Here is a 26,461-nt window from a genome sequence, read left to right on the forward strand (position 1 = left end):
GATGTTGTGCACCTAAATTTATTATAAATACTAATTATATTTTACAGTGGGGGGTCCCGGAGTTGTTGGTCTGATGATTTTGGGGTTCAAGGCCCAAAACGTTTGGGAATCCTTGAACTAGATCGACATCTCAAAGGCCATATTTGACAGAATCTTTGAAAAAAAAAAAATTCAAATGTCAGTGCCTGTTCCTGTGCCTAGCCATATGGAAGCAGTCAGCCTGAAAGCCTGTCCATTTCTGGCCAGAATAATGCTGACTGAGCACAGCAAGCAGAAAGAGCATTTATAACTTAAGGTTATAAATGGTTTTAGATGGACAGAGTATTTATAATCATCATAGGCAGAAGGTAATATGTCTGTGGATTTTGTGAAATAGATCAACTTGCTCAGTCTTGTAAGTTATGTTTTTTCTAAATGTTATGACATGTTTAAGTCAGCAGAGGGCAGTCACTTAACTTTAAAACGAGGGCTTCACTGAAAAGCACTGCTGCCCTCACTGCAATTACCTCCTTGTTAAATGCTGTAATATGAATGTATTCAACTCATCCTGTTTATTTATTCCAACATAAGAGCATAATTAAAACAGTCAAAACGATGCTTTCGTATATAAGTGGATTTTTTTTTATTTGTCAATAAAAAGGTCAAGATTTAGTCCCATTAATATTACATCATATTCTCAGTTCAAAAAAGCAACAAAAAATTACAAATCATAATACAAAGAATAGAATAGGTAAGTACAGTAACCATATAAACAGCTCACTAATGTAGTCTAGCCCTGCCCACTGTCCATGTCAAACTCTAGCACAAAACTCAACAATACCTAGTATCAGAATAAAAAATTCAAATGAACGTCCCATTTTAAAAAGCGCATTATTATTCCAATGCCATGAGTTTAGTTTGACCCTCACATAGAATACATATTAGAGCTTTACACCTCACCTTTTACTTGCTCTTCAAAACACAACAGACATGCATACTGTTTTTACTTTTCTAGCCCACACCCCAACCCCACGAAGAGACATTCAGGGCCAGAGAATATTATAACCGTAGTGGTGCGCCAAAACGCCAGGTCCCACCCCCCTTTCTCTGAGCCCCATAAAAAGGTGGATCCAGTGGTTTCCCTGATAAAGATGGTAACAGATTTCCATTTCTTGAACATAGTGCAGAATGAGGATGGATTGAGCAGAGAAAATGTACATAGGTGACAGGCTACTAAGACCCACAGTGCCCCAATAGAAACGGAGCAGCCAGATCAGTGCTAGTTTAATGCGTGTCACCTCAATATGACCACTGCTGGATGTCCCGGGACCACATGTATTCAAGTTTACACATATGTTAGTAATGTTTCCATGGGAGGTATCCATGGAGTATCCGCTCTGCTGGCCCACATAAGTCAATAACAATGATAAAACACACAAACTTACATCTTATACCCTTATTACACTTTGGATGCTTTTTACAATAGTGCTGAACTTAAGACCTGCTTTTTCATGCTTGTTCCAATATATATAAACATGTAAATATACTGCACATTACAGTATACGTTTTTTTAGTGTATGCGCGTGTACATGATTGAATGCATGTGATGATGTGCAAAGGTCTGTGTGGTGGAACCCGCACCACACCAACCGTGACGGGCTCAAACATGGGTACATATGAGAGCGTCCGTACAGTTAGGGCCACACAGCTTTTATGATGTTACCGTCCTGGCGGCCACTCAGAAATCACATTGATACTCATCACATTAACATGTATGGTCCTAAACGATCAGTCTAAGGCCCTACGCTACGACAAACACACAACATGAATACCTACATTAAGAAATATGCTCGACAGATATGAGTGCAACTAGGAGAATGTGCAGTAAGACAGTAGCGGGGGAGAAATTGTCACAAATTTTGGATTATAAAAACCTTCAAAAACAAATTTAGAATAGAGGATCAAATTTGTTTCAGACTTTAGCAACAACTTAAATGAAGCTGCATTTGAGACTCAAACTTGGTCTTTTGTTTGCCAAGACAGCAGTCGTCAAAGTCTCAAACATGAATAGCCGTGACTCTTTTGTAAAACTAATACACACAATATCTATGAAGAGTTGTGTCTCTTTCCATGCTGGAAGAACCTTGGACTACTTATCCATAATGCAAAGGAGCAATTTGTTACAACTGGTGTAAAATAACAAGCAGTCAAGGACAACAAATATTGTGGGTTTGTTCCCAGAAGTTAGTAATTATATATAAAAGCCAGAGATGCCCAACCAGCTAGGAGTTTCTCTTCTGCTTCAACGCCAAAGAGGACCACAATTAAATTAGTCTACAAGTCACCTTGAGTGTCAAATATTGATTTAAGTAAAGAAATGGCAAGGATGACACATGCCTGACCAAAGGTTAGTCCACTGCACAGAGTTTAGTGGTCAAGCTATGGAGGTATTCTTCATACATATGAACAAACATAATCAAAATAAAATAAAAAACTACACCATGATTGATAAGTCTCCATTACGTCTTCCCTTGTTGCAGTTATCCAAGTCATCAGGATGTCCTTCATTTCACATAACATCAGCACATTACAGTTAATAGTGATATGACTTTATACTTCCATTCACAGCAGCATTCACTCATGAAAAGGACATCTGTGTGCCTTTGGACAAAGCTTTTGTTACTTACATTACTTACCATACATTAAAGCTGTAATTTACTGCTATGGAGATGACAAATGCTCCATGAAAGTAGTGGAAAATTGATTTAGTGTAAATATATATTGAAAACTTGTTTTAAAAGGAGATTGTTTTAAGTAACATAACAGGCTACTTTAAAGACACACAGATGTGACAAATAAAGCAGAATTCCCTTTAGGCATTCACGCTTACCAAACATACCAGAATCCTGTCTCACGCAGAGTTGTAAAAATGCAGAGGCTGCAGTTTATTTTTCAGGCGTGCTGTGCAGCCAGGTCCTGGTTGATGAAACGTCGTAGTCGCTCCAGGTATTGGCTGTAAAGTTCAATGTCGTTGTGACCGGCGCCCTCTACCCACAGCGGCTCCACAGCTTTGGGGCAGCGCTCGAACAGCGCCAGGCCATGAGAGAAGTCAATAACCTCATCCTCTGTACCGTGTATGATCAGAACTGGTGATGGGATTTTTGCCACTTTCTCAATGCTGTAAAAAGGCATACGTCATTTATTTTCATTACATGAACACTGTTATGGTCATGTGGCTGCTACATGACTTGTATAAAAGACAGCATACTCACTTGGGGAAGGCATCAAAACAGTAGGTTTTCTTGGTGTCAGGGAAGGCCACTCTCATCCCAGAGGTGAGTGGAGAGTGTAGAACCACAGCAGCACACTCAAAACGTGAGGCCAGGTCTACTGTAGGGACTGTACCAATGCTTTGTCCATAGAGGATGATGTTCTCTGGGCTGATACCATACCTGCAACACCAACAGAACATATAGCTACAGTATGCACAAAATGTTTAAAAAATATAACTAAGAATAAGAATCAAACATATAGAACATTTTAGATTTTATAGACACAGAAGTAGTGCCTGCATGATCTATCACTTTGCCAACAATTAAAATGAGTTTTGTGCTTGTCCATTCGTCCTAATTATAATGCTGGAATTTGCAGAGCCAGAATTCTCTTAGAAGATAGGAAATTCAATCAAAACCTCTTCAGCAATTAGACACATGCAATGTATTAAGCTTTAAATTGTGGCCATACCACGTTACGAATGACCAATCTCATCTGACTTCAGAAGCTAAGCAGGTTGGGTCTGGTGAGTATCAGAATGGGACATGCCAGGTAGTTTGGTGAGTGTTTTTCGTTTACTGCTGTGGCTACATGTGTAATTTATCGCCACTGAATAATTGCCCCTTGATGGGCTTAGGGTTATTTGTGCCTGTGAAAATGTACTATATCAATACCTCCCAGGCTTTCATTTGCCAGCCAGTATATATAAACAACCTTTGTAAAAATCACCATAAACATTTTATCAAAAAGTGCCAATGCAACACCATTTATATCTATTCATACCGTGAGCGCAACGCATTCCAGGCAGCATCAATGTCTGCATAAAGGTTTTTCTCAGAGGGCTTCCCAGTGCTAACGCCGTAGCCTGAGTAATCGTAGGAGAAAATGTTGCAATTGATGCGTGTTCCTAAACCAATGTAGAAGCTGCTCATCTGGCCGAGGTCTACAGCATTTCCATGGGAAAACAGCACAGTGAACCTGAGCAGTGGAGGAAGAGTAATATAAACATCAGTTAAATGTTTTCACAAAAGAGCGGGTACATTCATAAAGAACAGGGCAATAGTTATCACAGCTATAGATTAAAAAAAATTATAATTTTCAACTTGAAAACATAAGTAACATTTACTTTACATAAACAGCTTGGACTAACCTGGCATTAGGAGCACAGCGTATGTACATGCACCCAACACGGTTGCCTCTGCTGGAGCGGGCCAAGAACACATCAGTCACATCCAGCTCTCTTTGTGAATACTGGAACTCAGCTCTCTCTGTGAGGTGCAGTTTCCACCTGGGCTCCCCTATGACCCCACTAGTGGCGCCTGCACCTCCAGTGCTTCCTCCTCCTCCTCCTCCTCCTCCTCCGCCTCCTCCTCCTCCCCCTCCACCCCTGTCGCCTCCTCGCTCACTTCCACCACCAGCTCCCAAACGTGCTCGCAATCCTGGGGCTCCCAGTGATGGCAGAGCAGGTCCAGAGCTCGACTCAGTTGTAGAGATTGGAGTGGGGTCCAGGTCTGGGATGAGGGCGTATGTGGGCTCAGGAGGAAGGAATGCCAGTTTGGCAGCAATGCGGCTTGGGCAAGGCGGGCAGCAGAATAAGCAGCATAGCTCCCGTATGGACAAACCGTTCATTTTCTGAAAAAATAATCAAATGCACAGACAAGTTAAAAAAAAAGGATGTTTTTGGTCAAATGTGCAAAGTGTGAAATTACCCCACAGATCAAATTAAATAACACACTGAGGCAATAATTTAGTGGTTGGTGCGAGAGATACAGTACGATTTTGTACTTTTAGAAGTTCTATGAATCGAACTATTTACTCTCCTGCTTAAAATTGTCCAGTGCACCTAGTAAGGCTGAAAGACATATATAGTTATCGCATCGATATCGAGATATGAACATTCAAGATATTGATATCGAAAAAATTAGGGCTGAAAGATATATATCGTTATCGTATTGATATATGAATATTCAAGATATTCATATCGAAAAAGCAAGATATAAACAATATAGATTTTCATCAATAAAACTGCACTCTTTAGTATTATGTTTTTGCTTTTCTGAAAAATGCTTGGCTTTCACCAAACCCATAGTGAAAATATCGAGGCATAAATATCGAGAAATGAAATTTGTCCATATTGTTCGGCCCTAGCACCAAGTATCACCATCAGCTTGCTGTAGTATAGCCTATCATGTCTAAAGCCAAAGACATTATTGATGCTGTACCTGAATCTGAAATCCTTAGATTTTGAAAATGGGCACAAAGCAGGAGCTTCAAGGCTCCACAGTCACCGGAATGGTTTGATCTGCAGAAAAATAAATGGTAAATGGTCACATTTATAAAGCCCCTTTCTGCCTGCTTTAGGCACTCAAAGCGCTTTACATCAAACAACCAGTCACCCATTCCCACTCTCATTCATACACCAATGTACGCAGACACTGGAAAAAAAAACAACAGAAAAAAATAATAGAAAAAAATAGTAAAAAAAGAAGTTTCCACATCTGGGGGCGACGTATTTCTCCTATCGAGATACAGTCGTGATGCCACGGTCGGATGAAAAACAAAGTAATGATTACCCTTTATCAAATTAAACGTTGAAGCTTTACCAAAGTGCTTTTGATCACGAATGACTAATTTAACACCCCCTCGGCTGAGAGCGACAGGAACATCGAGAAGCTAACTGCGGCTACATGATACATAAAACCTCCTACATTCCCTTGATCAACACAGACGTAACGGTATATTAAAGCCGTTGTAGCTATTACACATTTCAAACGTAAACATTATAGTTACAAGACACCGCATCAAGACGAATTTACCGTCAGCTGTGGCTAGCAGGGCACTCAGCTAGCGGCGGATATCACGGTAGCATACGGACTGACCAAAATGCTATTTACTTACCGATTTACAATGACTTTGTTGACAAACCTGTGTGTCTCTACAGGTGCGCACGAACAGCACTTGACCTCGAAAAAACGGCGTATTTCTTGACATGGATGTGTTTTAGTGTTTTTTTCCACGCATATAGACAGCTATTAGTGGCTAGCTAAAAATCCATTGCAACTCGATTTTTTTTTTTTTTTTTTTTTACAACTGCGTCCTACGAGACCCGGAAATGACGCAAAGACGTAGCGCTTAAACAAAACGTCTGCTCACCTTTTCATGCAGTAAATGAGTACATTTCAAACTGTAAACTTTTGTTGCAGCGCAGTTACTTTCAAAATATCGAGATTCTTAAAAGACGTAGTTTGTTTTGCATGGTAATATTTTATATTAATTATAGCAATGTCTTTTCTTGGCCTATTTAATTTCACATTGGGGCCATGTTGGTCTTGACGTGTTGCCTTTAGTTATTTTAGTATAGACCTTACTGCCCTTCTGATGGATTAAATGAACAACATTATAGCTATACCCATAGGCCAACTTTGTGTAAATTGTGTTGGCTTGAGTGTCTCATATAATTGATAGGCAAAACCTCAAATTGTGTCCACATAAAACATAGCTCACAACAACGTCTATCTAAGCATAAAAGGCTAATAAGAAGAAGAAGAAGAAGAAGAAGAAGAAGAAGAAGAAGAAGAAAAGAAGAAGAAGAAGAAGAAGAAGAAGAAGAAAAATCATCATATCATTGTTCAGTAATTGTCAAATCCTAATATTATGGATTAACAATGTGGGTTTTATGTGAAAGAGCTCGGTATATCATTTAAAATAGTGTCACTGTCTGTGGGGAAGAACAAATCTGTCTATTCGCGCGTGTGTCTGTGTGTGTATGTGTGTATGAGAGAGAGAGAGAGAGAGAGAGAGAGAGAGAGAGAGAGAGAGAGAGAGAGAGAGAGAGAGAGAGCAAGAGACGAAGTGAGAGAGTCTATTCATCATTGATCCACTGCAGGACTGTTTCGGGGGTGTGAATTATGGGCCCCTGCCGTCACTGTGCCTGCTCTGCGTTGGACATTCACCTCGCCACTGTAAATTTAAAAAGAGGATTAGACCACATTTTGCTGACTATTGACTTCAAAAGCCTTTAGCCTGACCAAGTACTGACAATTGGCGGCTGGCTGGTCCCCTTGACTGAAGAAATATCACAGTCTGCTATTGCACGATTTGGGATTGGGAACGCGGCCGAAGGGACAGAACGCCTGGTGAAAATTGCAATTTCATAGGCGCTGGAAGGAGTCTCTCTCTCTTCCCTCCTCTCTCTAAAAAGGCGGTTTTGGTTGCCCGGGCGATTTGTACTCATTTACTGAAGAGTGATGCTACCGCGACGCGCAAGACGCGCTGAACGGAGAGACAGGTGAGGTGCGGCTGTGGACCTGCCGTTGTCCCAGAGAAACATTGGATATAGCGCCGGAACCGTGCTCCCCATCAGCCTTGGCGTTGACCACAGAAAGGGAAGAGAAAGAGGCGCAGAGAGGGCACCTGCTCAGCCTCCCTGTACCTGGCCATCTGCTGAGGTGAGTGAGCCAATGGCTTACAGACATGGGGAGGTGAAGGGAACACTGGGCGTAAATGACAGATACTTGGTGTGTGCGCATTGTGTTGCTAGTATCTAACGCAATTGCTGCATTATATGCACCCCTCCTCTTTTTATGTGTGCCGAGCTTCGTCTGGAACTTGCATGAAGTGCTCTTTGTGTCTCTGGCAGGAAGGTGCAGTCTCTTTTTGTACGTTAAACCTGAATATTGTTGTATATATTTCACGTGTTGCATCGGAGCTCAGTGCTCATATCAGGTTGCCCATATTTAAATTGATGCCTCAGCAATAACACTGCACTACATTGATGGGCATTGGGCAATAAGCCTCACTGAAATCCACCCCGGAGGAAATATGCAGGCAAAATGTGTTGGTCAAACATTATTGTTCAGACTGTTTAAAAAAACAAAGTTTAATTCAGGTTTTCAAGGAGAGGAAAGGTCTGCTGTCGTGATTTGGGGCCAGGGCCATTGATTTTGTGATCAATTACTTCAATCTGAGTGACAGGACTGGTATTACAAAACCACAGAACCAACAATGTTCATGTTATGAAGTGAACTTACATAAGAATAAAAACAGTGGCCCATGAAAACCCCTGTAGGCCAAGTTTATGTGAAAGTGCACTGGACCAGCTCAGCCTGTAGTGATTTATATGTCGTTTATTGTTTACAACGTCATCCTTCACACAACATTTCCACTGAAGAGTCACAACAACCCCCATAGGCAGGCTGATTTGGTTTGTGTTTTTGTGTTCATTTCAGCCAAAAGAGAGACAGAGGACAGAAAACAGGGGGAGTGTGGCGATTGTCAAATAGCTAGAGTACAGGGGAAGGCAGAGTATTAGTGACAGAAGCAAAAATGTGTAGCAGAAAGCAGAGCCTGCAGACAGCAGTCTGAGAGGCTGTGAATGGTCTCCCTGTTATCCGCGCAGCCCACACAGACAGCCTCACAGCAGCCCTGTGAGCAGGTGCTAACCCAACCACAAAGGAACAACAGGTGCAGTTACTGTTTTTACCAGCAGCTACTAGGCTGAAACTCTGACTCAAACCTCCATGGGTCGATTTGTATACCTGACATAAAGTCCAGCTAGTCAGATACAGTTATTTGCTTTAATTGGACAAATTAAAAGCTCTTGACAAGATAAGATGTAACAGAAGCAGGTAAAAGATGGCTGTGAGGTTGGATGACAACCCACGGGACCTTTAATAACTTCTATTGATCGCTAGCTCCCTATTCAATCACACAGTTGCAAACAGGGCATTTGGGACATGGGTGTAAGAGGAAAGGATAGCTGCATGCCATTAGGCTATCAACAGCCAGAGCTAAGTACATTTGAATTGCTAGAGGAGCGCATCTCTAGAAATGGCAGAAATGACTGTGTTAGAGTGAGATGGAACAAGCAGAATATTCTGAAAATAGAGTGATATAACCTAACAGCTCCTGTTCCTACCACCCAGAGACTGTGTCGAGCAACTGGCGACAAATTGCCTCTCTTTACCTCCAGTACACAGCATGAAGCACAGACTCACTGCTTCTGAACACTGCCGAGCTGTAATCTGCAAAAATGTACCATTTCATGTTTTAAGTTAGTTGCCGTAAGACTGCAGTTGTGGAAATATATAGTCGTATATCTGAACGGACTAAACCTCCAGCTCACTCAGTCTTCATGTTGGTTGGCCATTGTCCTCTGGCTTTGCTATCCATTATCCACGTATCCATGCAGGAGCTACTTTCTTACAGAGCCCAGTGTTTATCTTAAACTTCAGCTCAACATGTCGAAGAAAGTGTGAAAGTTTGGACCTCAGGGCAGAGAGATCAGAGGGCTCAAGCTGTGTAGGCATCTGAAGAGAGGCCTATTGCATCGAGACCCTCTGAGCTAAGGCTCACGGGGGTTTTAAAGTGCAGAATTGTGAGGTTACAGGTTAGGGATCATTCAGGTATTTTTTGTTTAGTTCTCAGAAAACAGTTCGAGAATCACTTTTCTGAAATCCATGCAATGCTCAGATGTCTAAAAATAAATTCATTGCAGAGCTTTCACCCTTGGCGCCTACCACCAGCGCCACCACTGTAAGTACTATTAAGAGTGTAATAAAGTGCTAATATATGTGGTGCAGGTGAACAGATTTTATCCCCCAGTTATCTCGTTCCTCAATAAGCACATATCCTAATCATACATTTCAGTAGTATGCGCCTCATTTTTGTTTTTTTTAAGGGACTATACAGAGTTTAAAAATGTTTATGTTAACTGTTCACCACAACTGCCTCTAAAATCCTGCACTGTCACTCACAAAGGTGTTAATTCGGTCCGAAGTGCCGTCCCTAGAATTATAAACGCCCCTTTAAGCTTGTTTTTATTATAGAAATCGGTTTGGTTGCGCAATACTATGGCAATAACATTATGATTCTGTGGTTGAGAATTGTGCAGTGAGTACGGTATAGGTCATATACATTGTAATGGGTGCTTGTTACAAAGCTTTATATTATAATAGCCATACGTCTCATGCTAATGTGTGCCTGCTTTTAGTCATTCCTCCTAGCGTGTACATTATGTGGTCTATATGCTTTGTTCTTCCTTTTATATTCAGACACATAAAAGGACAGACAGTGCCAATGAAGCCATCATAGAGAAAATGGGCAGATATCCCAACAACCACACACATTTCATTGCAATTTGAAGAAGATATAAAGTTGGATTTTTCGTGCCTTTTAAAAAAAAAAATGTTTGGCTCCCATTCACCTAAAAAAAACTGCAGAGTCAGAACAGGACCGTTCCGTTTCTTGAGGCAGCCACAAAGAAAACACATCGCAAAGTGACCTTTCCCAAATGCCACTGTTAAGCCACTTCTTATTTCCTTGGCTCTTACGGCATGCATAATACACCTTTTAGGATATCAGGGCTGGGTAAAGGCAACAATACACATCACATTTACAATACACGCATTTGTACTATAATCACAAGTCTTTATTTGTAACAGCAGTTTGCTTTCCAAAACCCTAAATAGAGAAGCGAAGCGAACTCAGCTCCTTCACAATCCACCTTGAAGTTGCAAGATCTCCCACAGGTTTGAAAATAACAGTGGGAAATGATCTCTTCCTCATTTCCTGCTGTCCTGCCAAATAAAGCATAAGGCTAGACACATACCAGTAGGGCTGGACGATATGGCAAAAGAATTTAAGCACAATTTTGTTTTCTCATATCGATCGATCACGACTTTCGATTCAGTTTCATTATTTCATACCGAGAATGAATACATGTAGCTCATCTATTCCCAAAGTTCAGGACATTGTGGCCCCCTAATCGATACAAAATCGATACAAAATAATAATATATTCTATTTGTGTTTTTTACAGGTACAATTACATATAAAGCAACACCTAACAAGGACTGTAAGATAAATACTGGTTTAAAGTAGTATGTTTTAGCAAATAAATATATTTTTGATTCCAAAACAAAGTACTTGTTAAGAAGACAAGCTTTGGGGGCCCCCCGTAGTGCCTTTGAGGCTCCGGACGCAACTTTGGGAACCACTGATGTCGTTGATTCGTGAATTTACACAGACCTTTTATACAATTCTCAGGTGAAACCAAAACAAATGCTCTCCTCCAGTTTCATTTAACACACCAAAATCTCCAATTGTCTTGTCCAAACTCCAAAGCTAGATGCTGTTTCTCACAACAAATATTTCACATATGTAACAACAGTGATGTGTTTTCTTGATTCAATTTTGTTATATTTTGCACATATTTTGATTAGTAAATAAACGCACCCAAGTCAAAAGAAAGATGTACGCTAAGGTGGTTTACCGAAGTACCCTTCTTGCTCATTGAGATGGTTATTTCCCAATGAGGCTTTGTTTGGGTAAATCTCCCTCTCCCCTGGATCCTCTCCTCTCCCTTACCCTCCCGTCTCCCACGCAAACACAACTTTTCTGTTTTAATTATGCTTTTTCATCTGGGGCCGCAGTCCCTGAAGCTGCCTGGAGCAAAGCAGCGGCAACACAATTATACCTGCGAGGAATAGAAGCGCGGGTTGTGTGTCAGTGTGAGCAGGCATGTGTGTGGGGATGTCAATCTCGCGGCAGCTCTTTGGCATTTTGATTTCAGATGTGTGTAGACCTCCTATTGAGAGCTGTGATCCTCCTAGCAGGCTCCCTCCCAAAGAGCTATATTTATTGCTTGTGGCGATCACAGTGCACAAAGAAAAACACGCAGTGGATTTGAATGACTTAAATTTCTATCAATAGAGAAATAAACATGAAAATACCGGTCAGTAACAGCATAAAGTCTTTAGGTAATTCAAATCTTAAAACAAAATACAACTTTCATTAACTTGGCATCATATTATTAGGTGAAATACTCTAGTTTCCAGATGTACTGTTGTAGCAGAGGAAATTCATAACTGACTTGAAAGTACACAAGCTGCCAACAACAAAATACAAAGACATAGCGCAAGAAAGTGCAGAGTTAACGTTTGACAAAAGATAGTGCACGTTGCAAGTTAGAGGTTTTTTGACCCACTAAGCATAGTCTAGTTTCATTAAAAAGTTCGCTATTACATAACTGAAATCCTACTGTAGTACAACAATAAACCAAAGACTGCGCCAGTGCACTGTAAGGGCCACTGATGGGAGTCCATTCCCACATCGCTTCGTCGCGGTGGGGAGACTGCATCACTGCTGCTGCTCGTATGTGGCTGGCCGTGCACGTGTGTCGGAGGGTGTGCACTGCATACTCATGTGCTCAGCCCCTGACTCCGGGCTGTGTGCGCTGAATGTATATGTGCTTACTGCAGTCAAACTCTGGTTAGTAACGTTTGCCCTTGCTGCTGCAGCCTCGTACAGCACCATAAATATACTGTGCCTGCGCTGTCTCGCCCCCTATATCCCGCCATTGATAGATCGCCGGTTTTATGGCGCGGATTTAGCTGTTTTGATTGCGTTCTAGCTTGTGTAGATTATCCATAAGCTCGATGCCATCCATAGTGTCTCAGATGTGTCTGTCACCGTGGGCTTTAGGCAGGAGGTCTGATTAGATGCGAAGTCTGGTGGGAGCATTCTGGCTACACTCCCTGCTCTGTCCATCCTATTTTAATTACCTATGGCACAAGCCCAGGGGAATATCTCTCTTCCCTCATGCCTCTGTTCTTCCTCTTCGTCCCTTCTTTTTCTCCTCCTTCCTGTTCAGTTTCTCACCTCCATACACTTAACCTGATATGCGCAGCTGCATCAAAGGTCTGTGCGGATGTAACCTTCTGCATTAGCATATAAACGACCCCACAGATTGAGTAGTGTTTTAGGATATTTAACAGCAAAAGACAGATCCCCTTAGCTTTGATTAGAGGAGCTCCCGGTAGACAGAAGGCCTCTTTAGAGAATATCGTGTCTAGCCTTGATAAGATAAAGACTGATTTTAGACCAGAGAAGAGTGTATGGGGAGAGTGTCTTGCATACAAGCCTATTTGTCCTTTACTGTATCACTATTTATACATGAGCTGGATCCACCGAGATGGTTTATCACCAGCCACTTTCCCTTCAAGCATCAGTGACATAATATAGTGCAGTGCAATAAAGCTTTAGACAGCAAAAAGGCTAAAACAATAAGATGAGATTACGATAAGTAATGTGTTTCTTTCTAGCAATGTCGAGATATCTTCTCTCCAGCCTTGCAGCGAATCTTCATCTCATGACTGCATATTTTAGTGACTTAAAATTGCTATTAGTGATCACATGCACGACATCTACATATTAAATTGGTACATTCCAGGAGCATTAACATTTTAGAAAAGACAGAAAAGTATGTGCTGCTGATCTAATGTAAGAACTACATGCATTTGGGGACATTGTTGTAGGAATCTACTCTACAGGACAGTATACTTTATTACCTTAGATAAAGCCGTAATCTGTACACTGTACTTTTAGTCTTAGTAGTCCTGCTGACGAAGCATCTTGAGTGTGAGGCAAAACATCCAACTATTACACTACAGATGGAGGCTTAAGAACCTTTGTCTACGGTGGAAACTCCTGTACAACTGAAAAACTTTGCAGTGTCTCTATATAAATCTTAATTTCTATTCAGTTGGTTTGATCTTGCTGCCCAACAACGTCCTTTATTCATGTTGCATTGCTATATGGAAACCCAAATACACCCATATAAATCAAATATCAATATTATTAGTTCCAAAGTTTCAGATTGATTTGGAACTTGATATGGGAGAACTACCTTACACAGGGGACAAACTCTCATTCGTTCCTCTTGTTCAATCAGATTTGGACCAATAATGAAGTTACAATGCTTGTAGGGTGCAGCGGCGGAGTGTGAAGGTGACCCACTTCTCCCAGTTTAGCCCATGTCTGTTTTTTGCGCCTCACTTTGTTCAAGGCTTTAACCTGCATACAAGGGAAAAGACACCCAACAGACTTTAAGAATGTGCGTGTGTTGATTCTACAATTGATCCAAATATAATTCATTTTTCTTTTCAATTACTGAACTTTTCTGAACCCCCATTCATTGAGCAAAACTCAAATGTGCCTTAAAACGTGTGATTTATGAGGGTAGTATCTTTCCCATCCCCCTCATCGCTCAGAGGGAACCCTTGCAGATTAGTAGCTTATCATTGCTAAACAAGAAACCAAAGCATATATCCGATACCACTGTGACAGAGAGATATCCTGTAGTATATATTAGCATACAGCTACGACATACTATTTTGGTTTATGCTTTATGTGCATGTATATGCCTTGGAGGACATCCCACCCTTCTTTGCTTTTACATCTACTGCAATGGACCATCTCTGCCCAGCTTTGCTATTGGTTGCTACGGTAACAGCAGCACAGAGTATGGCGGTGGCAGCATCCACTAAAAAGCAATGAAGAAACGAAGGGTGAGTCTGTGAACGAGGGCCCCGTAGACCTAATCACTATGACAGTCAGCGCAGGCACATATGATGAAATGTCAAGACGCACCTTAATGCGACGCTGGTCATGAATCAGTGACCAATGGGATGCAGCCAAACGAATCGATACAGAATGTGAGGCAGAGATACTTATTCAGTTCCAAGAGGTCTCAAAATGGAAAGGACAGTGTTCTTTATTAGCGCTGCCCGGTATGTGAAAAAGGTTGTGATATGGGGTAACAGTATTTTTTTTATTATTTATGTTTTTGTTTCAGGTTGTGTGAGCAAAAAGCTGTATATTTGTTTTGAAAAGTTGAAAGAGCTTAAAATAGTCTGTGGATATGCCGAGAGATCTCTGAATTGATGAATGTCTCTCCCTACACTTTGTCCCTTTTCGTACTATACTTGTCCTGTCCAACAAAGCCCTTATACATAAAGTTTGGCCTTTTAATAGGTTTACAACAATAAAAGTGTGGGTCTGTACAATTAATCACAATTGAATAAAAATGGCAAAAACTGCAATGTTCTCTGCAAACAACAAAAAGTGTTTACACCTCTATAAACTCTTCTTGAACAAGATCTTCTCAAATGCAGCTGGTTTCTGTGTTAGCTGTGCTGTTCATGTTTCAAGCGTCTCTCAAATGTTGTAAAATAACATGAGGCGCAATGTTCATGTTTTTGAAGTTTGAATAACTTAACATAAGTTGTAAAATCAGTAAAGATGGTTGTGTGTATTGTTGTGTAGCCGACTTGTTCAGGCTATGATCCTGTGATACAACATATGAACAGAAGAAAGGTGGGTGATTATGTTTTCTGATGACCCACTGATTGTTTAATGGTGTGCATGTAAGAAGATGCTTTGCTAATGGATACTTGATGAGTCCAGATTGTGGCACAGGTCTGTCAGTTACATCCCATAATAGCCATGTCACGCCATTTAATCCAATCACACATTACAAGCGGACACGAATCAGAATCCCTCTCTCCGTTTTCCTCATTTTGTCAAACACTTCAATCACCATCAGCCTATTTTTAAAGCTTGACGGGCTCTTTTCTATTCAGTAAGGCTGTGTGATTTTAGAAAAATATCTAATTGCACAGTTAGATCGTAGATTCAAAAAGATTTACTGATCGCAAAGGGCAATTCATTTGTAGCAAACCTCAGAACATTTCACGAACACATCACAAACAGTCACTGTGTGTCAGTTCCAACAATTCACACAAGAGTAGAGGCTCAAAGTTCGACAATAGTTCTATAACAATTATAAGATAGAACACGTTTCAACAATCCAGTGGCAGAGGGGACAAAAGAGTTGGAGACAATTCATTTTCCGAGAAGGTACATACACACGACATCCAGAAGGTATTGACAAAAAGTACTGACCCAAGATACATTTAGTGTTCTTTAGCGCCCGCTCCTCAGATAGAGAATGCAGGTTTCTTTGTTTAACTGCAACTTGCTATCAATCCAAGTGCCAAGATATTTGTACTTCTCAACAGCTTCAACCACTTTGCCAAGAATGACACTGCCAAGGGAAGATGAGATGCGTCTAAAACCAGTCTTTTGTCTGTTTAAATCAACATGGTTAGTTACCATCACACCATTGGACAAACTCTGTCAAAGCAGGGCCATGATTCATTTCAGATCCTGAAAGTAAGGACACCAGGACTGTGTACCAGAACCTATTCTTCTGAGTGGCCCTGCAACTGTCCGTGTACAGTATGAACAGGAAGGGTGACAAGACACACCCCTGAGGAGATCCTGTGTTGAAGATGGATGCTGGGGACATCTGACCATTTACAAACACTTTCTGGATCCTGTTTATGCACTGGAAATACTTGATTTGGGAATCAGGATTACGGGTTGAAGTTTTCCACAAAGCGGGAATCTGACCAAGCTCTACACAGCTTTGGAACTGTCTGCGAAAAAAAACACTAAGCTGGGTGATACAGTGGTGCAAGGTACGGCCACAGATGGCATAAGGGCCCCTCGCTTTCCCCACTTTTACCTTTCTGAGCAAGGCTGATCTTATAAAATCCCAATTCCACCACTTGATTTGAAAGTCAAAGTCTTCCATATCCAAAGATGTCCTCCATCCCCTGAATGGCGAGTTTCAGTCGCTCCCATCTGGGAAAAGGTTCAAAGTCCCAGTCGGCAGAACTAACCGTTATAGAAATAGTTTTGTTCCAGCAGCTTTGTGTACTCTGAACAAGTGACCTTTTTCCACCTTCTGTATCCGATGTATCTCATGATGATTGTTGTTCTATTTCTGCATTTTATATATTGTCTTTTGTGGATGGGCTTAAAATGCTCTTTCTTTTATAACTGGCTTCCAGCCCTTTTAGCTGTGCACAGATGTCACTTATGTCTGTCCCACTGTATGTTGGTTTGTGTCTGTGTGTGTGGCGCTGTCTCGCTCTTTGCCAACCAAATTTACCATTGGTACAAATAAAGCTACCTTGACCTTGAATTAGAAGAATGTTTCTAATATTGTCATCTGGACCGGGGTCTTTGAGTTGCGGACATTTCACCTACTTCCTCAGAGGCTTCTTCGCGCTCATAAGTTAAAAGAGAAGACAAAATAACACCTGCTGAAAGCCTAAGGACTATACAGATGTTCCAGCAATGGCAGTGGCAGTAGTGAGCATAAAAATTACCAACCTCGATCTAGTCCCTCATTTGAAAACTTTAAGAAAAGAAAATTCTCGGGTGACCATTTCATTGCAGGATATGTATTTTACAGTCAAGATTCAGTTCACAGTGCATTTTAAACACATCCAGGAACATTAACATTTGAGAGAAGGATGACATATGGATTGATAAACTAATACAAGAATCACATGCATTACAGAACATGTTTGGAGGAGTCTACACACAGAACAATAATAAAACTCTAGATAGGGCAATGGTAATCCAGTGGAACTAGTCCAGCTCAGGCGGCCATGTTTTGATTGTCTATTCTGTCTGCGCTGAGTTAAATGCTTAAAAGTGGTGTAAAATACAGCACAATTAAAATGGCAATAGTTGTTTTATACTGGCTGGAGTTTTCTTATATATCTATGGGTCTAAAACAGGGCTAACAGATTTTACATAAGAGCGATGAAGATTGGATGTATTGTTGGCAAAGGACATTGAAGAACACAATAGTGACCAGTGAGAATGTTTTTTAATTGTGACCATTAAAATTGCAATTTTGAATCAATTGCTGTTAATCTTGCAGCCCTACTATTCAGCCTCACCTTTTATCCGTTGATTGCATTTTATGGGGAATCGCACAACCTTTGATATCTGCAGCTTCAACACAGAGCAAGCATTGAACCTCTCTTTATAGCTGGAGGCTTTAAAAAATACTGCCCTTGTCATGAGACCGGTCACCAGCGGAGTTCTCATATGTCGGCCTTGGCCCGGATTTCATGGTTCATCTTTTGAATCAATAATCTTAATCAATATGTGCTCTAATGAGGAGGCTGCATTAATGATTGGCCCCAGGGTTTGGCCATGTTGGGAAAAGCAGCTAAAATTCTAAAGTCTCTTGGGTTGATTTTTACTCAATTAAATCTATGAATACAAAATGATGTAACTAAAAAACCTATGTGCCTTAACTATGAGAAGACTCGCCTCTCTTTCCTCAAACCTGACCCTTTGTTTGGTGTGGGACTGATACAGCTAGAGAGGGGGTTACATTCCTAAAAAGCACAATCTAAACTAGAGCTGATACACAAGTGATTAGTGCGACTCAATGTTTAGCAGACCCTTGAAATGGAGCTTGTCTCTAAGGTAATCGCCACCATTGTCCTCTAAACAACAGAAATACATTTGTTCACAAAAAGAGTTATACTGTAGAGGGACAATTGTAGGAGTTGACAAAGAAAGGTAACGTGAGACAAAGCTTGTCAAAAAGATAAAAGCCCTGCCCATACAACACACTTTATTTATTCATATTTTTCTCATTTTAGCCAAGCAAATAATTCCAGATTCAAGAAACTGTTTATGTTTTGGTCATTATCTCTCACACCCCAATGTACAGCATTCAGCGACTTTGAAGAATCACCATTAGAGGAGATGAAACAACCCCACCCGTTTCCGCCTCCTCCAATGCTTTTGATGAGGAGATCTACTTAGTTGTGTCAAACCTGCAGCCTGTAGGCAAGCATTTCATTTGAAGTATCCCCCGAGTGTTTCCTGACGCCTCTGATGTCTTCAAACAGCCCGTCACTTCAACTTATATGAAATCCCAAGTGGCGGGCCATGCAGGTGAATATGCTCGGTGCATTGCTGCGTGCAGAAATAGCAGTCGCCATCACCTTAGCAACTCCTACCACAACACTTTCTATTTCCACAAATACTGTGTTGTTTTATAAAGAGAAATGACGAGCTGATAGGGAGAGAAATGAATAGAGGTGGTGGCTTAATGGAGAAACGTGGATGAAAGGGAGAACGAGGGGGCCGGGGAAACCTGAACATGGATGGGGATAATAGCATTCACACTACACACACACACACACACACACACACACACACACACACTGTTTCACCGATTTGTAACCTTTCTTTTCATTTATTCTTCATTGAAGTCCGTATCAGCCAGGAGTTTGTACAGACCAAAAACCAGAGCACTCCGCCCTTTTGGTTCCTCTCATCTTCTCCGTTTTATTACAAGTTCGCTTATCCTCACATCAAAGACAAGCAACCCGCCTACCGATCTCGCAGGATTTGGGGGGAAAGTTTCCACATTTTGAACACGTGTTTGATTGTTCAGGGGCAATAAATTATGCAGTTTTAAAATATAGGGAAGGGATCATGTCTTGAAGATTTGTAATTGAATATAACAATGTTAAAGATTCAACTAACCTTCGTGGATTAGGGTGGAGCGTGGTGTTTAACCCAACTGCAGAGGTTCAGACTTCTTCAAAGGATTGATCCTTTCTTGAATAGCAGTTTTGATACTGAAAGGTACTATTTTCTTTAGTATTGGCGAAAAGCCTGCAATCATACCAAAAAACGATATAGAAAAAATGAATACAAATTGTCACATAACAATTCAGGCCCGAAATGACAGCTGCAGTTTTTGATAAAAAGTGTCTGTACTGTTTTAGACTTCAACATAACACACTCAGATGGGTATGACCAGTACTTCCTGAGCCGACTGTATCTTGAAATCCTAGAATATACTGAATATATTGACCACAAACAATTTTCCAGGGCATTTATTTGTCCAGTAAAGTGGCACTTTAACTTGTGCACCAAAGCCACTTTGCATGAGGCCATATCCCAAATGCTGAAAGAGACATCCTTTTCTTTCCTTCTACTTTATGGCTATCAGAGATTGTTGGACTAAGAAATCTTATTATGAAACTGTGTACTTTGGCAATTCTACTGCAAAGGGTTCGGTCCATAAACAGCACATTTTGGACACTCTCTTTATACAATCTTAATGGGCCCTGAGCTATACTTTGGGCATGCTTGATTGAAAGCTTTGTTAACCATTGACCACAACAATAACATTGTCCATCTGCTCTAAGTTTTTGCCTTTTCTCTTCCCACACTCTCACATTTTAAGGGAACACCTCTTGCTTTTAAAATGTAATTGCCCGTAACACAGCCGCTGCATGCTTGACTTGAAACGCATCAATTGTCTTTGTATAATACTTGAATGCCTGGTCTCTCTGTGTGGTATATGGTTTTTGAGACCCTTTTAGTACACACAGTTTGACAATGGGGTGACATTTGCAACAATGCGTGGAGAAAAGGAGCACATTAGCTTTTATACGAAGCGCAAGCAGCCACCCTGCTGCTCTGCTGACCCCGCCCCATTCCACACCACTGTCAAGTCGTGCGCACAAAGAGATCCGTCAAAATGCCAATGCACACTGTACGCTATCATGTTCATATGCATGCACACAATGGAGTATTCTGACCGCCTTTCTCCTTTTGATCACAGTGAATGTGTCCTGCTGCCATGGCGACCGTGACTCCTCCCCTCACGTTTCTTCTTCTGCTGCTTCAAATGGCTGACGGCTCATTCCCAGAGGAGCCCAACCCGCTCAGCTACGTCCCCGTGGAGGGTATGTGTGTCCTTCCTGCCTAAAATGTGTGTGCGGTTGATGAATGGCTCCATGCTAGAAGTGGAAATCAGAGGTCAGAGGTCAAAGCCCGGGTGTGTGGAGATGGGCTTAGAGCTAGAACGCTAAAATAATGGCCAGTTTTTTTCCTTTTTTTAATAAGGAAATGAGAAGCAAATTCTGACTGTGGATGTCTGCGAGGGAGATGCAGAGACAATTAGGTGGGACGGGGCGATGCGGATGACAAACGAGAGGGCCGAGGGTGGGGATGGGAAGGGGAGGAGACGGGCAGGTGGAGATGGATAGCCGCGCTCCCTCCATGCCTCCCCTGCAGTCAAGGACAACACGAGCGTTTCACGATTTGTCTCCAGGCGACTCATGCTCCCTGTGGAGCCCGGCGTCCTCCATCATTACAAACTTCCTCACAGTCTGCAAAGTGACGCATCCACTTATTTCTTGTTTATGTACAACTATTGTAGCACATCCCTTAGACAGCAAAAATCCACCATGGCAATGACACTTAAACTTGTATTTGTATAAGCAAAAGCCCTCAGGTTTAATTGTTATTTATGCTAGGACTGCCTGGGAAATTTCTATTGCACTTTCTCATGGACCTGAAATGTATCCAAACTGAATATAAAAAGCAAAAAAAAATATTGTAATTGTAATTTACTCAAAATTCAACTCATAGATCCTGCCAATAGATCAACAAAGCTGAGCAGAAATAATTTATGCAGAGAAATCTAAATGGAAGAGTCCGCCTTCTCTCTGTCCTCATCTGACGCGCCTCAGGACAACACTTAAAAATGTCCGCCTCCTCGTCCCCGCTGGTCATCATTTGTTGTTTTGTTTTGATCTGCCAGTGGTGAGGAGGTACCCGGTGTTTCTGGGCAGGGCGCACCGTTCGGCTCAGAGGCAGGAGCTGCACATCCAGACAGTCCTTCAAGTCAACCGCACGCTCTACATAGGAGCCAGGTAACCAACGGCAACCGCAACCACCTCCAGCCGTGTGTTACTGACGTCTTCGCTTTAATATTCCTCTTTTATGCCACGGCTTCCATCTGCTGTCATTCTGCGGACGATGGTTGTCAGAGTGATGTTTCGAAAGTGCTGTTGCTAAATGTCAAGCTGTTTGTTCACACTCGCGCCCAGAGATGAGGCGGAGCTGTCTGCTTGATCATAATGTGTCATAATGTGTTCCAGGGTCTCAAAAATCAAAGTTGGTTAATGATTATACTTATGCAGCAGAACTATCTTGATTTCATTATGCATAGCTCTTTTTTATTGGTCCCTAGGCTTCATTGGAGAAGATGTAAGACGATAGTAGACGATATAAGTCAACTGTATGAAAAATAGTGGTTGTAACGATACACTTATATGTAGATTAATTGTAAAAAATTGTTTGTAGTTGATGTGTCGAATTCACCTTTTGACCCGAGTTGACACTTCACTATCAGTGTTTCTTATTTGTTCTCATGAGAGATGTAATAACCATTGTAATATTTGTTGGACAGAGATGACTTGTACAGAGTGGAGCTGGATAACATGGCTGGTGATGAAATGTTCTACAGTAAGGTAGGCTATAGGACTCATTTTCTGGCTCAATGGAGGAAATATATATGGACTATAAAAATATATGACAGTGATTTTCTTTCTTCTTTTGTTAGAAGCGGACATGGGAATCAAATAAAAACGACATCCGAGTGTGCCGGATGAAGGGCAAACATGAGGTATATTGCAATAAACAGCATTCTGAAAGTCACTCTTATGCAGCCGCTATATCTATGCTATCATACGCATGGACAAACACCACAGCTGTCGGAGAAAACTTATTTCCTGTGGGCACACCTTCGTACGGTATTTACACAAATTTGATCTTGTTGGTACGAAACCAGCCTGTCTAATCACAGTCACTCAATGACATGTCTGTGAAGCCTGAAATACGTTTTACACGGCTATGACACCATGTTTAGACCAGAGCTGAATGATATGAGAGCTTTACACTTTCATTGGGGTTCAATAGGAAATGTATACATATATAGGATATGTTGAATAAATCGCACAGTGCCAAAGGCAAAATCCAATCTGGACTAAATACTGAAAAAGGCAATGAGAAAACATTGGAGACCAAACTGAGCAGAGAGTCACACAGCCCTCGGGAGCAAACAGTAATTGAAATCACTTGAGGAGAGGAGCTAAATGCAGGACATGTGTGTAGGTGGATGGAGCCAACAAGCTGAGGACACCGGGAGATCTGAGGCTTTAAAGGAACAGATACGATCATATGATTGAAGGGGAAAATACAATTTTAATAAAAAGGCAAAACGAGTGGGAGTTTGGCTGGAGGCAGAGCGATGGCAGGAGACAACAAAAAGTCAGAAGCTAACTGTTACTGCTAGAAATGTCCCTCGAAATGTAACGTTATTACGGATGCGATTCCGGCGCATTATTGTGTTAAAACGGCAGCTGTAAAAATGACTATTATAATTAGAAGCATAGTGTCAGAAGTAAATTTCCCCATTTGAAAGAAAAATGTTTTTTCTTAGAGAGTGTGATTTAAAATACATTTAATGCTAATGCCTGATTAGGCGGTGCGGTTCGAATGCATGCGGGCATATTTTAGCATGAATAATTCAGCAACACAAAATAGCGCTGTTCTGCCATTTTGTCAAACAATCAAATGATCTGCAAATCAAAATTATGCAAAGCACCCCTCGTTCCGACAGACAGGATTCTCTGGGAAAAATTGAGCTTTGTCAGGTGTAGGCCTATTTGCAAACATTTAGAGGGAGATTCAATATTAGCCATGATTCTTCAGGGGAGCATCTTATCTATAGCACAGAGGCGTATCTCCAGGTTTGAGCATCGTGTCTGACAGCAGCTCTGTGATCAGACGGCTGTGAAATATCGCCACAAAGGGATTACCGTGGCAACCGCTCTCATCAACTTTTTACGTTCCCAGGGAGCAGCTTTAAAATTCCTCTCGATCTCCACTCTGCACTTTGATGCCAGCTGTAAAACGCGTCCCATTGTTCCTGTGTGTTTGATAGTGCCATTTCCTCTAAGGATTGCTGTTTTAAGCCATATTTTTGTTCAGCCCGGTGGTCTGGCTGTCTCCAACTGGTAGTTTAAAGCTTAGCATCATAGCCTTGTTTTATGTGCAGCGAAGAATTATCTGCCTGTGTTTAATTCCTCATTTGTGTTTATCATTCCTGAAGGGCGAGTGCCGCAATTTCATCAAGGTGCTGCTCAGCCAGACCGACGGCCTGTTTGTGTGTGGAACAAACGCCTTCAATCCGCTCTGTGCAAATTACACTGTAAGTACACTGTAGATCTGTAGGCCTGTTTACAGATGACATTATTTTATATACTGTATGTGAACAGCAAATACGTTGAATATTGGTTCATTTTCAAAACACAGTATAATCACAGTATAATCGTTTGATTTGTTGAAGAAATAAAATTAAACAATATAGATGTTGACCCACGGTGTTGACCACATAATACCATTTTCCACAGAAAGCTTGTTCGCTTTTGTAATTAGAGAGGGAACTTGCCAGGTAAAAAAAGAAACTTGTGAAGAAAAATGTCTAGTTCGTGAGCCTAAACTTCCTTCGCTTCTCGTTGCAGAGAGACACATTGGAGTTGGTGGGCGAGCCTGTGAGTGGGATGGCACGCTGCCCGTATGATCCGAGACACGCCAACGTGGCTGTGTTCGCAGGTACAGACTGCCCTTGTGTTTACCTTTTCTGCTGATTTATGGAGCGGCCCCTCCATGCGGCGCCTGTTTGGTTTTAATCTTCCTGACCTTGTGATATCTCCTCCATCCCTTCGTCTCAATCTCCCCTGACCACATGTGCGTGTGTGTGTGCGCCTCCTCTCTCTCAGATGGAAGTCTCTTTACCGGCACCGTGACAGACTTCTTAGCCATCGATGCCGTGATCTATCGCAGCCTCGGAGACAGCCCTGCCCTACGCACCGTCAAACACGACTCCAAGTGGTTTCGAGGTACTTTGAGTTTGAAATTGGAGCTGACTTTCTCACCACAACAACTGCTGATAAGGTTTAGGACGTAGGAATCTGGCTAAAATCGCAGGTGGGCACAACGGCTTTCACCTTACTGCAAGAAGGTCCTAGGTTCGAAGCCAAGCTGAGTGAGGTCTTACTGTGTGGAGTTTGATCTGGGTTTGTTCTACCCACGTCTGCTACTAAGCCTACTACTCCTGGAGGACCACATGGAGGATGAGGAAGCTACTGGATATTTTGTTTTAGCAGTTTTATATCATTTTCTAACCATGGTAGTGATAAAGATGTGTATAACATTATTATCAAATACTTGCAAAATAGAATAGTGCCACCTCTTTCAAAAAGTTGTTCATAATGACTAAATGGTATTTAAATCACCAGATACTTTGGTTGAATTAAAAAACAAATTTCAACAAGCCTTAAACTAAGTTAAGATATGTGGTACAAATGAACACTGGATTTTCACATTTATTCTAAGCGGAGCCTCTTGCACAGATTGATGTATTGAGGTTAGTTGGACTCCTCTCAGTCATGCCTATCTTTCACCCAGGAAAAACAAGCCACGCAGGTCAAGTCAAGAACATCAGGATGAATAAATGATAAATAATGCCTATCCACTTGTCCATTATGATAAATTAAACCGCGCATGTATATTTAATGAGACCAAGTAGACGGCAGCGGTCCATGTTGATGCGAATGTTATTACTATGGCAGTCTCGCTCTTTGCTCCCGGGCCCGACTCACGCTCCTGCAGTGAATGCATAAGAACAAGTGTGGGAATTTTCTCACAATAATAATGTTGTTTTGCAGAGCCATTCTTTGTGAGCGCCGTGGAGTATGGGCCGCATATTTATTTCTTCTTCAGGGAGATGGCCATGGAGTTTCACCATCTTGAAAAGGTGATTAACCAATATATCAGTTATTGCAAATGTCCCATCAAACACAAGCTTTTAACACTTTAGGTTTATGTATAATGGGTAAAGAAAAAATTTGCAAGAAATTATGATAAAACGATAAACAAAACAACATACAACTCATGGTAAGCTGTTCTTGAAGCAACAAAAGTATGTGGTTATATCTGAACAACTTAATTGCTCTGATTAAATGGAAGACATTTACTCACTGATGTTTTGTCTTTGCATATATCATGATACTGAGAGTAAAACAGAACATTCAATGCAGATGCATCTTGAATAAAGACCACTTGACAAATACTGACAGACAAGCCTTCACTCACACATTTTATATTCATTTACCAGTGCACCTATGGAGAAAATGTGCCATTTTTGTTGCATGCAGGAAGTATTGTCCATTAAAAACATTGTAAAACTGAACTAATGCTGAGATCAAGTAAAGGCGAATAAATTACAAAGTTATGAACTAATACCGGAATTCTTCCTCCTGAGAGGAGGTTAAAGCAGTTGGACCTTATTTCTCACTTGCAGTCAACACTTTCCCTTCAAGGCCAAGGCCAAGCCATGGAGCTAAACCAGATAAGGACTGAACTCCTTGGCTCATATTTTGCACAACACTGACTTTCAAAGTAAACGACTGCACACACATACCCCCTCCCTAACCACGGCCCCGTCGTTCTGCGTCTGCCTCAACACATTTCCTCAGCCCTAACTCCCGGTCAATGGTCGGTCATCCTTCCTGTCCCCAAGAAAAAATTCAAACACCTGACCTGGTGTACTGTGTATTTCCCATGTCTTGATGTTTTTACATATGTGCTTTGCCTTAACTTAACCTGATTGTAATTTT

At 41.4% G+C, this 26,461-nt stretch overlaps 2 protein-coding genes across 2 annotated transcripts in view; one reads left to right on the forward strand and one right to left on the reverse strand.

Moving 5' to 3' along the window:
• Window positions 1-605: 605 nt before the first annotated feature.
• Window positions 606-6,326, reverse strand: abhd17aa (abhydrolase domain containing 17A, depalmitoylase a). Its single transcript, XM_079569368.1, has 6 exons — window positions 6,151-6,326; window positions 5,475-5,554; window positions 4,403-4,884; window positions 4,036-4,230; window positions 3,252-3,431; window positions 606-3,157 (listed from the first exon to the last, which is right to left on the reverse strand). Exons 3-6 carry the CDS (start codon window positions 4,879-4,881, stop codon window positions 2,932-2,934), a joined length of 1,080 nt encoding a protein of 359 aa, XP_079425494.1. The 5' UTR covers window positions 4,882-4,884; window positions 5,475-5,554; window positions 6,151-6,326; the 3' UTR covers window positions 606-2,931.
• Window positions 6,327-7,119: 793 nt separating this feature from the next.
• Window positions 7,120-26,461, forward strand: part of LOC306973154 (semaphorin-6B-like) — a 29,229-nt gene continuing 9,887 nt past the window's right edge. Inside the window, exons 1-9 of the mRNA XM_079569983.1 lie at window positions 7,120-7,700; window positions 20,554-20,677; window positions 21,538-21,649; window positions 22,189-22,249; window positions 22,342-22,404; window positions 23,893-23,991; window positions 24,305-24,395; window positions 24,563-24,682; window positions 25,511-25,599. Coding sequence (XP_079426109.1) covers window positions 20,557-20,677; window positions 21,538-21,649; window positions 22,189-22,249; window positions 22,342-22,404; window positions 23,893-23,991; window positions 24,305-24,395; window positions 24,563-24,682; window positions 25,511-25,599 — 756 coding nt within the window. The 5' untranslated portion in view covers window positions 7,120-7,700; window positions 20,554-20,556. The remainder of the gene's footprint in view (window positions 7,701-20,553; window positions 20,678-21,537; window positions 21,650-22,188; window positions 22,250-22,341; window positions 22,405-23,892; window positions 23,992-24,304; window positions 24,396-24,562; window positions 24,683-25,510; window positions 25,600-26,461) is intronic.

This window comes from Gobius niger (genome assembly GCF_951799975.1).
Source record: "Gobius niger genome assembly, chromosome: 13".
NCBI lineage: Eukaryota > Metazoa > Chordata > Actinopteri > Gobiiformes > Gobiidae > Gobius > Gobius niger.